General features: G+C 39.0%; 2 protein-coding genes across 4 annotated transcripts; both read right to left on the bottom strand.

The window, feature by feature from the left end:
* Positions 1 to 79: 79 nt before the first annotated feature.
* zgc:175214 (uncharacterized protein LOC557610 homolog) lies at positions 80 to 7,074 on the bottom strand. Of its 3 annotated transcripts, none has more exons than XM_060860309.1 (6): positions 5,840 to 7,074; positions 3,676 to 3,826; positions 2,837 to 2,879; positions 2,172 to 2,213; positions 1,700 to 1,782; positions 80 to 571 (listed from the first exon to the last, which is right to left on the bottom strand). In XM_060860309.1, the coding sequence occupies exons 1-6, from the start codon at positions 5,862 to 5,864 to the stop codon at positions 454 to 456; spliced, it is 462 nt and encodes a 153-aa protein (XP_060716292.1). In that variant the 5' UTR covers positions 5,865 to 7,074; the 3' UTR covers positions 80 to 453. The 3 variants fall into 3 exon arrangements, with proteins under 3 accessions (XP_060716292.1, XP_060716295.1, XP_060716293.1); XM_060860312.1 differs by having other exon boundaries at positions 6,413 to 7,072; XM_060860310.1 differs by having other exon boundaries at positions 5,975 to 7,071.
* Positions 7,075 to 10,832: 3,758 nt separating this feature from the next.
* On the bottom strand, positions 10,833 to 12,439 carry LOC132839612 (calcium homeostasis modulator protein 1). Its single transcript, XM_060860681.1, has 3 exons — positions 12,376 to 12,439; positions 11,621 to 12,211; positions 10,833 to 11,489 (listed from the first exon to the last, which is right to left on the bottom strand). The coding sequence occupies exons 2-3, from the start codon at positions 12,173 to 12,175 to the stop codon at positions 10,896 to 10,898; spliced, it is 1,149 nt and encodes a 382-aa protein (XP_060716664.1). The 5' UTR covers positions 12,176 to 12,211; positions 12,376 to 12,439; the 3' UTR covers positions 10,833 to 10,895.
* Between the last annotated feature and the right edge of the window lie 216 nt (positions 12,440 to 12,655).

Here is a 12,655-nt window from a genome sequence, read left to right as displayed (position 1 = left end):
CTTTTGTGTCTGTTTAGTTACACGCTGTGTTTTTGAACTGTGCTTGTCACACACTTGCTGCAGTTCAGTGTTGTTTCTCATTAGTTGCTTAGTGGCATCTCGAGAGACTAAACCGCTGAGATGTGTTTACCTGCTTATTGCCCCTGGCCTCACCCTCACCTCACCTCACCCTTAGTACACTTCTCACACCTTGCGAAGGAACATTGGTCTTAATCACAAAGTCAAATAAATGGCATATAGTCTTGTTTCATGCCAATCAGGTGCTACGTCTCAAGTCCGTTAGGCCTCCAAGGGTTTGGTGCATAAGGAGTTGTTTTTCATCTGTTCACCTCTCGTGTGGTCCAAATACGACAGTTGTAGAGACCATAAACACGGCGTGGCCCAACGTTTTTGGGGCTGTGCCATTTTTTTTTTTTCTTTTAGATATACATATATTATTTTTTGGAAGTAGGATCACACCTCCTCAGGGTCTTGTGGACCCTCTGCTCCACGGGGTGTGTTGTGCAGTCGCATGATGGGTTTGTTGCACATGGGGCAAACACTGCGAATCTCCAGCCATTTCAGCAGGCACCTGAAAAGAACAGTATGAGAACTTGAAGTAGTTTTCCTCTGGAAAATGAGCAAGTATGAAGATTCTGATTGGTTAGCATTTACACCGAGCTACTCTACTAGTGTGTATGGCGCTTTGCCTGATTACAAACAGACGCTGAAGACTCTTGCTCAACGTCGTTAGAATAAAACTGGCAACGTTCTAGTCACTAGTTAAAGACCTCAACCGCTTTACCAACTCTGTACTTGTTATCTTCCAAAAAAACAAAGCACTCCCACCCACAGACACAACGGCAACTCAAACCCAGTCTGAAGCATAACAAACTAATCTAGACCTGCACTGTAAAAACATTTTAATTCCTCTTATGCGGTTCCTATTTCTTCTTGTTTTTGTTTCTACCTGCCAAAGACGCTAAAGTGGTTGCTTTTATTCCTCGACATATAAACAATTTAGTAGTTACACAGTTACTAAGGAATGAACAAGCGAGCACGGTATTAATGAATGTACTTTTTTTTTGGTCCTCACTCACTCATACGATAGGAGAGAACTTTAATAAACCCGAAGGAAATTCTTTTGCCACTTCGAGAGTTCACAAGGGAAATAAATACGAATGAAATCTAAATGAAATATGCTACTTATACAAAGAGTACTTGAGATTTAAGATGATATTGCAAGCTCGTACATTCGTTCCTATTTGTGTTACGTGCCTACTATAAACAATAGTAAGGAGAAAAAAAAAAATCACAATTATGTCACCCACAATAAAAGATATTAGCGTTTGTGACCTTTATATAATATTGACTTGGCTTACTAGAGCAGCGTTAGCACTTTATAGTTTGGAGCTATTTTCAGATCAGATGTAAGTGGATGCCTCAAGCAAACTAAATATCAAAAATGTAAGTGCTAGCGGACGCTGGCGTAGAATCTGTCATAAGATGCTTCTGCTATTTTGTCCGTGGACGGTGTAATGCTTTATATCTTTATATCTACTACATCCCAGCCAAAGCTCTTTAAACACGTCCTGTAATTTGTTTCATTTTGCAAGTCCACGATAAACAACTTTGACAACCTCCTTTTTTTTTTTTTTGAGTGCAACAGTGTTTTTTTTTTCAATTCGTTTTCTTGAAGTAGCTTGAACTTAGTGCTTACTTCTTATGGAAGGTGTGTGAACATGGACACACGCCCAGCTCATCCCGGGCTTTAAATTCCTCCAGACACACTGCACAGGGTTGCTGTAATAGACAAATTAGACACATGCTTAATTTTTGTGGACTTTAAGCAAATTTAATTAACAATTATACTTTTGGCTTACTGGGTTGATCTAGCATAAATGTCTCTTTAAAAAAAAATAGAAAATCATGAACAATTCATAGCGTCTAGGGTCTTTTCGGCCATCGTATATAGAATATTAATGTCATGAGACTTTAATATTAAAAACCACCTGCATTCTAAAAATGTGTGAAAAAACAATTTGGTAGTGAGATATTTCCTCCTCGTGGTTTGAAATCCAGGCCAGATGGAAAGTAGAAAGAAAGTGCACCGACTTTACACCCACACACCCACATCACGTCACAAAGCCAAGATGTATAGTTTACATGTGAAAACAAATTTGCACACATACTCCGAGAAGGCTCAGCTTCTTCCCTGCCCCTTTCAGCACCACCTGTTAGAAGAAACATAAAGGAAACGTGAGGAAATCAGAGAAAACTGCTTGGTATTCTTCACATATCACTGTATTTACGCCATACCAGCTTGTTTCCCAACCATTTAATATCATGAATGGCTTTTTAGCTGTTGTGCTTCTTCACCAATTCAACAAGTCCTTAGTTGAAATGTGGCCCATAAAACTAAACTGGAAGATAACGCGTTTTATTTTCTTGCCAAATTCCATGTGTTAAGCTAGTATGCTGACTGCACACATACAAACCCGCAGTACTGCAAGGGCATCGCCTGAAGGTCATCTACGAGAAGTGAGATTGGGTTTCATAGTGACGACTACAGAGTTTATTCTATATATACACATCCACTGTTCTTAACCCACAGATCCTGCATTTTAACAGGATTAAATAACCGCTGTTCCACACATCATTCAGTCCGGGATATAAACGTCATATCTTCAAATTTCAGTAGTAATTTGGTCATTTTCAGAAGACAGAAGCTTTGTTAATTCACCTCAGAAACAGTTAACCTTCCAAGAAGCAAACCAAGCAGACCATCCACTTTAAATTAAACTTCAAACAGGGGCTACACAGTTTTTCCATGTCATAATGGGCCATATTGAGGTACCTCATTGTAGCTGTACTGTTGTCTTGTGTCTTGTTGCTTCAACCTGCAGAGGCAAAAAAAAAAAACAATACAAAAAATACCCAAAAACATCAAGACCACCTACATTTCCTGTGTGTGTGTTACAATACAACACATACGTCATCTGTGTTCAGAAACCAAATATTAGTTTTGTCTAACACATTATTATATAACATTTGCATGTCACACTGGATTCTGTAGATTTGTACCTCATGACTGCTGCTATGAGCATAAAAAATTGTCATGCGCTCATTGTGGGGCTTATATTGATAATACGCTCAGAACGAACATACTTTAACTACAATTACGACTGTTTGACTTCATTACTAACTCTAGGGATTTTAGGGCTCTTTTGAGAGTCTGGTTTCTCTCAACGATTCTTCTTCATACCATCTCAGGACGTTTTTCCTTTTCTCTGTCACCGCTGGCTTTATCAGATCAATGGTCAGCCATAAAAGCCAATTTGGTTTAAATGCTTCTTAAAACAGAGGAAGTGGTGAGTGTGTGATGTCTATATGATAAAGCGTTGGCCTACTACAGCAACAGAGGAAGCATGTCTGTTTCTGACGTTTTTGATTCATTAGTCTGAGTAACATTACAGTATTTTTATTAAATGTTTTTCTGGCATGTGATAAAATGGCCAAATAGTAAAGACCTGGGCAGTTATTAAATTGTTGGCAAATGGAGGAAAGCCAGAGTTTGTGAGCGTATCTTAAGTGTTTTTGTGATGTAACTTTTATTAATGTTTATGTTTCTGTATGTACTGTTTGGTGTGAAGTTCCCCCGACCCGAGTCCACATATGTGAATGCTGTGAACGCACCTGAACAGATAGCAACAAAAGATGACACTGAGCATAAAGATGAACAAGCCAATGCCCAGCACGATGACATAGACGTTGAGTGGCAAATGGTACAGGTCTTCGGACGACATATCGCAGTGTGTATGCTGCAGTCCTATTCCACAGAGGCAACCTGTACATAAACACACCGTTCGTTCACGTAAAGATACACAAATGTGCAATCAATAGCGCCTGGAATCGGGATGATCATAAAAGCATGGGTAAATATTTGCCAAGGCAGACCAGTGGCTTTTTGCTCGCTGTCTGCACACTCTGTGCCAAGGGAACTCTGGGTAATTAGCAATGCACAAAGCAAACATGGAAGACTGTGGTGCTGCCTCCAACAAAACCACCATCTGGCCCTTCAGAGATGAGCACCTGGGGTGTGTGTGTTATAAAGATCCCCATTCATACAAAGAAAAAAGAATTGGGGCATATTACTTGTCACATTCATTCATATATTACATGTGACCAAAGCACCTAGGCAGAATAACGCTGAGATTTGATGCACGACATCTGTTTTATTCACCTTTTGACCACTTCCAGAAATGTTCTTTGGTGCTATTATGGCTGTCAACTGTACTTGACTAGTCAAATGGTTCTACCACCAAACACAAACTAATATCCTACCTTTTTGTTTTCTGGAACTCTGGTACTGAAATGGAGGTTTGGGGTGAAGTGTCATATGTATCAAAATGTTCTCACTGTTCTCACTATGTTTCCAACATGTTCTCGACATGTTCTTTCTATGTTCTCACTATGTATTGAACATGTTCTCACTATGTTCTAACTATTTTTCCAGCATGTTCTCACTATGTTTCTAGCATGTTCTCACTATGTTCTCACTGTTTCAAACATATTCTCACTATGTTTCGAACATGTTCTCAATATGTTCTCACTATGTTCTCACAATGTTTCCAACATGTTCTCAGTATGTTTCCAACATGTTCTCAATATGTTCTCAGTATGTTCTCACTATGTTTCGAGCATGTTCTCAATATGTTCTCACTATTTTCTCACAATGTTTCCAACATGTTCTCACTATGTTTCACTATGATTCCAACATTTTCTCACTATGTTCTCACTATGTTTCCAGCATGTTCTCACTATGTTCTCACCATGTTTCCAGCATGTTCTCACTATGTTCTCATTGTTTTTCCATGTTCTCACTATGTTCTCACTATGTTTCCAACATTTTCTCACTATGTTCTCACTGTTTTTCCAACATGTTCTCACTATGTTCTCAGTTTCCAACATGTTCTCACTATGTTCTCCCTGTTTTTCCAACATGTTCTCACTATGTTCTCACTGTTTTTCCAACATGTTCTCACTATGTTCTCATTGTTTTTCCAACATATTCTTACTATGTTCTCACTATGTTTCCAACATGTTCTCATTGTTTTCACTATGTTTCCAACATGTTCTCACTATGTTCTCACTGTTTCCAACATGTTCTCACTATGTTCTCACTGTTTTTCCAACATGTTCTCACTATGTTTCCAACATATTCTTACTATGTTCTCACTATGTTCCCAGCATGTTCTCACTATGTTCTCACCATGTTTCCAGCATGTTCTCACTATGTTCTCATTGTTTTTCCATGTTCTCACTATGTTTCCAACATGTTCTCACTGTTTTTCCAACATGTTCTCACTATGTTCTCATTGTTTTTCCAACATATTCTTACTATGTTCTCACTATGTTTCCAACATGTTCTCATTATGTTTTCACTATGTTTCCAACATGTTCTCACTATGTTCTCACTGTTTCCAACATGTTCTCACTATGTTCTCACTGTTTTTCCAACATGTTCTCACTATGTTCTCATTGTTTTTCCAACATATTCTTACTATGTTCTCACTATGTTTCCAACATGTTCTCATTATGTTTTCACTATGTTTCCAACATGTTCTCAATGTTCTCACTGTTTTTCCAACATGTTCTCACTGTTTTTCCAACATATTCTTACTATGTTCTCACTATGTTTCCAACATGTTCTCACCTTTGAACTTTGTTTTATGTCTTATATTTTGACACAGATTAGGAGTTAAATGGTTTAAAAGTTCGTATTAGAAATGCTACATAAATAAAAGAGACCACATGGATAATAATTGATACAGAGGGGGTTTATAGTGGATCTTCTTACCGTTACACCATTGGAATGGCTGCATGTAATCTGACACGGAAAGCGAAAGCGCCTGTGCGCTGATACTTTCGCACAAATTCGCGATATATATCTTTAGCTCTATATATTTCCTGTCTGTCTTGCTTTCTCTCTTACTTTTAGCACTCCGTTTACGCTTCTGTTAAATCCCAGAGGTTTCAGAGATCCTGTTCCGGAAGATCGTAGATGAGACCTCGCGTTTTTTTTTTTTTGTTTTTTGTTTTTTTTGTGGAAGTTATTTGGCTTTGACGCTCCAATCGTGTTTTGACGTCGTTTTTGTTGTCATCGTTCGCTCTCGATCGTAATCGCGCGTCCACAAAGACAAAGAGACCAAGTCGTGTCCTTCATACTCGTTTCCTGTGTTTGGAGAACGACTCGATTGGAGTATTAAAGTGACACAGACTGAAGAAATCTCAGACCCCTCAGACTTCAGTGTCACACACACACACACACACACACACACACACACACACACACACACACACACACACACACACACAAAAGAAGTTCAGTATCCTATAAGATATGTATGTCTTATCTCGAGGAGTCTCGTACAAGGTCTGGTGATGTTTCAAGATCCTTCCTGGTGTTGGAGGAAAAAACAAAAACAAAAACAAAAACAAAGGACTTGAACTGAGGCCACACTTCAGCTATGAGGACGTATCCTCAAATGAAATGGTCTTTGTCCAGCTCCTGAATGATCTCCTAATAGATTTCGACAAGCATTGTCCATCTGATGTCATTCTGCTTCTTGGAAAGTCCTCCTCTTTGTCTTGTACTGAAAATGGCTGATTCGTCAGAGGTATTCCTTACGCAGGGCCCCTCCAAAAAAAAAGAAGAAGAAAAAGAACACAAAAACATCCTCATACAAACCCTTGGACGGCGAATGATCGGTCTGTAGAATGTGTGTGGTTGATGTATGACTGTATATGCAGCCTGTATGGGGGAGTGTTTTCTTGCCACCTCAAACCATCTGGTCCCTCAGTCCTTGAAGTGGAAAACAAAAACCCACAATGGCTGATTGCAGTTCATCCAGAATTCCTTGCTCTCTCTGGACTGGGTGTAGGGTGGAGCATTATCTATGTGTGTGTGTGTGTGAGTGTGTGTGTGTGTGTGTCAAGCAAGGCTATCGTTGTCCCAGAGTGTTAGCTGCTGTGTTTCTCGCTACCTCAGCCTCCCAGCCTTAGTTTGTAAACAGATCTCTGCTCATGTGATCCCGGGTTTGCCTCGCAACTCATCCACTCCACCCTCCCCTCTCCCTCCCTCCGTCCTGTGTGCTATTCCCCTCCTCCATGCTCTCTCTCACACTCACACACACTCTTTCTCTTCCTCTCTTCCTCTTTCTCCTTGTCTTTTTTCAGGGGTGACTGCAGTTGAAAGATGACCTCGCTCTCCCTTTCTCCTCCATTCTCTCTCTCACTTTTGGGTTGCAGCAGCCAAAAGACGTAAGGATGCATGTGCACTGCAGCAGGAACAATAACAACAACAACAACAACATTAACAACATTGGCAGATGAAATGCACAGAGAGTAAATTAATGGTAGCTGAAACATTTAGGATGATGGCCATTTTCAGCAGAGACTGTTCATTTATGCCAACTAAGAAGCGCTGGATGTGTTGTAGCGTGACCTACTATATAGCTTACTTGATAAAAGTCTAAAGCATCTGCCTGGCTCCTGATGATAAATATAAACATCTCTACAAAGGGATAGATAGCTTAGACAAAGTGCACTAGTGTATGTTAGCAGCTTTAGGCCCAAAAGCCACTGATGATCTCAGTGTACAGCCCTTACCAAGGCATTTAATCTTTCTATTGAAAGCTGTGGAAAATAACAGTGATGCCTTAATCCACAGGGACTTATACAAAAGCAAAATAAAGACATATGAAGTAAATAACATAGCAGTAACAGTTAGCACAGCACCGCTAAGCTACCACTGTTCATGAGTGTTACCTGAATTTAAAGGAATACATCAGCATTTTTCAAACTGATTTTTTTGTCTCATTTCCACAGACTTTAATTCCGAAAACTTATTCACTCAATTATAATAGCAGTCTGAAAGATTAGTTGTTTTATCAGTAGTCAGTAATCATTATATAAATAACCAACATAGAATATGAGCTCTAAATACATCACGGAGGCTTTGAGAAAACATAAATGAACAGTGGCCTAGGAAAACAAATTTGACAAACAAACAAAAACAAACAAACTTACAAAGTAAGTTAACAAATAAATGAATACGTTTTAAAAATCAGATTTTTTTGTTCCTTGATCAAAATTTTGTTTTTTTCGGTCAATACGTTTTACCCAAATGTGCTAATTTATAATTGCATAAATTTGTACTTTCCTCTAAAGATCATGACAAAAAATGAATCGATATGACAGTCAGTCTGCCTAAAGATGTCTTAAACCTTTCTAGATAAATAGCTAAGTGACTGTTATGTGATCAAGTCATTGAACAGTCACATGCCACAGTAAAATGGATAGAAGTGTAATTTATTCAGTTTTATTTAAAGACTGATTATTTAGGATCCCACCTATTTAGGAGTAGCCAGAGATCAGCTGACTGAAGAGACAATGACGAGGCTTTGAGTTTAAACGAGTGAATGATGTGGATGATGCTAGTAATTACACTGATAGCTCATTTCCCACTTCAAGCGTATAATTCTTTTAAATGGGGCAGTAATGTTGTTTTGCTGTAAGTAGATTAGGTCGAAAATGTAGAGCTGGACATTTCTGTGGAACTGGGTTGAAATATTTCGATGCAGTTTTCTCTCATTTTTTTTAGCTTATGATTTTATCCAGATTTTAAAATACTATAGCGGTACTTCTGGTTCAGATACAAGCAAAAGAGAAATGCATTTCAGTTCTGTTGTTTCTGAAGTATTTCAGTGTAGTGGAAAATTTCTAAATTTGATGATGTACAGGGTTTTTATCCCAGGCTGCCACATAAACAGACAGAATTGTTTCTATCTGCAGTGTTTGGGAGATTGAATAAAGTCTCTTGTGGCTGTTTTATGTGCTTTTATTGTTAGAAAACACGGATTATTGTTTTGAATTTGCACTATATAATTGCCTGAGTCTGGTTCCTCTCAAGGTTTCTTCCTTTACCATACAAGGGAGTTTTTACTCGTCACTGCCACACCTGAGTCACCTCAGACTTGCTCACTGGGACAAATACAAACCTTTAAATACATCGTATATTAATCTTGATTTTTGATAAAGATTTTTTAATCTTTATCATTCTCATTTTCTACCGCTTATCCGAACTACCTCGGGTCACGGGGAGCCTGTGCCTATCTCAGGCGTCATCAGGCATCAAGGCAGGATACACCCTGGATGGTGTGCCAACCCATCACAGGGCACACACACACATTCACTCACGCAATCACACACTACGGACAATTTTCCAGAGATGCCAATCAACCTACCATGCATGTCTTTGGACCGGGGGAGGAAACCGGAGTACCCGGAGGAAACCCCCGAGGCACGGGGAGAACATGCAAACTCCACAGAGAAAAGGTGGAGGCGGGAATCGACCCCCCAACCCTGGAGGTGTGAGGCGAACGTGCTAACCACTAAGCCACAGTGCCCCCTTTTTTAATCTTTATATTATTCTTTATAATAACCTTTTGTTCTATGTTTATGTTCTGTACAGCTGCTTTGAGACAATGTCAATTGTAAAAAGTGCTATTACAAATAAATTTGAATTGAATTGAATCGATTTAAACCTTTATTGTCATTTGTGCTTAGAATTCTTCTTAAAGTCAAAGGGTTTTATTTATTTATTTAAGAAAAAAATGTAAGTGCAGAGAAAAGTTTCCAAAATTCTTCTTTCTGAAAAGAAGCTACTGATGAGCTAAAGCTTAAATAGAAAGATGCTTTATTATTCCTTTAAGTTGGAAGGAATGTCTTTATTTGTCTAATAAACATTACAGTACAACAAGATTCTTCACTTCACGTATCCCAGCTTGTTAGAAAGTTGGGGTCAGAGCACAGGGTCAAAAGCTTGAACCCTTAACCATCTGATCAGTAACACAGCACCTTAACCATGGAAGAAAAACACTTAAAAAAATGAACCCACTTGCCAAATATGGTAAACTAATTTAATTAAACGTATTAAAATGAATCACAATGAAATTGTAAAAAAAAATTCATATTTCACTGTTTATGTTAATAATTAGTATTTCATTTGTATAATGAATGTATATAGACTATTGTGAACTGTGCCCTCTGGTGGGACAAATATAATGGCACACTAACATCCTTGGATTAGTTTTCAGACATTTACTAGCAAACATGTTAAACAAGTGAAATATAACCACCAAAAAGAGCACAAGCATTACATTTAATTATATAATCGTTGTTTGTGCAATGTATTGTACTGCCCGTCAAGATCAGTGAAAAAAAGTCTTTAGTCTCCCTAAAGGAAAATCAATCAAAAGGTCCACAAAAGTGCACAAGGTGAATGATGAGTTTGTTTCTTTACCAGCATGCAAAGCTGGATGATTGACTCTCAGTCCTGATTTGGAAGAGGTGGTGACGGTCAGTGAGACGGCTGAGAATGCGGCGAGTTCAGACTCGCTTGCAAGAACAGACGTCTTTGCTGTACAGTATTACATGAGAGGAAGTACTTTTATCTACGTCCATAACGTAAGTTTGTTGGCATTTGATCAGAAATTCCTAGCTGCTCTACACAGTGTTTAATGAGATCAAGTCGATCTGTGAAGTTTTTTCTGAACAACACCCTATAACACACACATTCCCTTACGGCGTTCAGTTTCGGGGATGAAGAGCAAAAAAAAGCCAAAGGATTTAGAAGGCAAACCAAATGTCTTCACTCAGTTCTGTTTGAGCAAGGACTATGAGATGGTCTAAATCTGCTTTGATCTAAATGAAAACTCGGCTCCGTCTCCATTATACAGAGATTGTGTATGAAACCTTTGACAGGCCTAAATTTGCCTTTTTTTAAAATTTAGTGTAGCTGATTTGTGTCAGCGTTGGACAATCATTTAGCAGTATCTCCACCACTAAGATCTTCAGACCTTGCTGTAATAAACAGCCCACTCTTTCTTTTTAATGCCGGATGAATGATCGCATGCATCCCAGCTGCGCTGGTTCATGTGAGTGTTACCGTTCATGTAGCTATTTCCATTTTTGGTTGTGACATATCCACTCTCCTTTTGATCCGTGATAAATGTCACATTGTCGTAGCCAGTTTTCATCCCATTTGCTTTCTTGTCCCCACCACCATCACTGGCGCCAGGCTTTCTCAGACTTAATGGAGGCTTCGATATGTGCCAGTTCCACAAAACTTTATTCATCTCATCCTGGTTGTGAATGCCTAGAAGTTTGTCTTTCTCATTAGAGTTGTCATCATCTTCCTTTTTACCGTCATCCCCTCTTTGGCCGTGTAAGTCCTCACTGGCACTCTGAAAGTACTGATGGATGCAGACTTTGGCAAAACCTTTGGCGTGTTCTGCGCAGAGCTCTTCAAACATCTTGCGCTCAATGTCAAAGTAGTGCGACCAATATTTTGTTTTGAGGAACGCAGCCTGGCTGAAGCAAGGCCGCATGGCACGGACGGTGAAAGCAATTAACGTAAGGATCAACAGGAAGAGCCAGCCGAATGCCTGTGGGTTTAAAGAGATGGGTAAAAAACGAGAAAATATAAAGCGTTGATACAATATAATACGTTTTTAATGAAAGATATTCATACTAAGTCATAGTATAGACAAAAAAGAAAACGGTCATAGTCCCATACCTGTGACACACATCGTATATACCTGGTGGCTGCTTCGCTAGATAAAAGATGATGTCCATCAAATATGTGCTTGCAAGGGATTTTGGCAAGCAACGTTATCATTTCTGTTTCCGAGAGATTATGCCCAGTAAAATTTCTGAAAACAAACTCAGAAACATCCAGGTCTATACTAAATGCACAAAGAAAGCTTTTTCCATCCATTAATGTGACCGTAATCCAAACCACAGGAGCAATCAACGAGCGCTGTGATACAGAAATAAACATGTAGCGAAAAATGGACGGATCCTTGCCTCTGTGACCTGCTGGCCTCTTCCATTCCTCAGAAAGTATAGACACGTTATTGTTCAGGACAAAGCCGAGCATAAAGAACCAAACAGCTGGAATGACCAATACACCAATTCCATACGAGTAATTGTATTCAGGCATACAGGGGCAGTTAAACTCAAACGCGGAGTAGAGTTGTGCACTAGCCAGAGCCATCAGGCCACAAACACCGTGCATAAACGACTCTTGGTTGGATTGAAGAAACTGGAACATCATACGAAACTTATCCATTTTGGCTTGTTAGGGTGGAGTCCTTCTATAACAAATCTGTTTAGGAGACAAAAATACTTGAAAATACATGAAAATTAATACTTAAATTTGAATTTTGTGAATTTACAGTTTACTCTGCACTATTTAAGCACTAATTAAAACACTACTAACAAACTAACCTGAAAGCTTTTACAAATACAAACAGAGTATGATATACTTACAGAATGTTCTGCCGGTGTTTAACGGAGTGTAATCGTGGACTAGTTGAAGTGTTGACGCAGTTTTTAAAAATGGAAAAAAGAAATTATGTAGTTCAGCTCCACCCTCTCTCTCTCTCTCTCTCTCTCTCTCTCTCTCACTCTCACACACACACACACACACACACACACCTGTTAGCCTGTGATGTAATCCCTCACACATCTGTCAGACTCAGGCGATCCAAAACAGCCTATATATCTAACATCTCAGTAAGTGAAAGCTGACAATAAATATATTATATAA

Source organism: Tachysurus vachellii, chromosome 24 (assembly GCF_030014155.1).
Source record: "Tachysurus vachellii isolate PV-2020 chromosome 24, HZAU_Pvac_v1, whole genome shotgun sequence".
Classification (NCBI taxonomy): Eukaryota; Metazoa; Chordata; class Actinopteri; order Siluriformes; family Bagridae; genus Tachysurus; species Tachysurus vachellii.
Note: the sequence above shows the minus strand (reverse complement) of the source record. Positions and strands in the feature narration are given on the sequence as shown.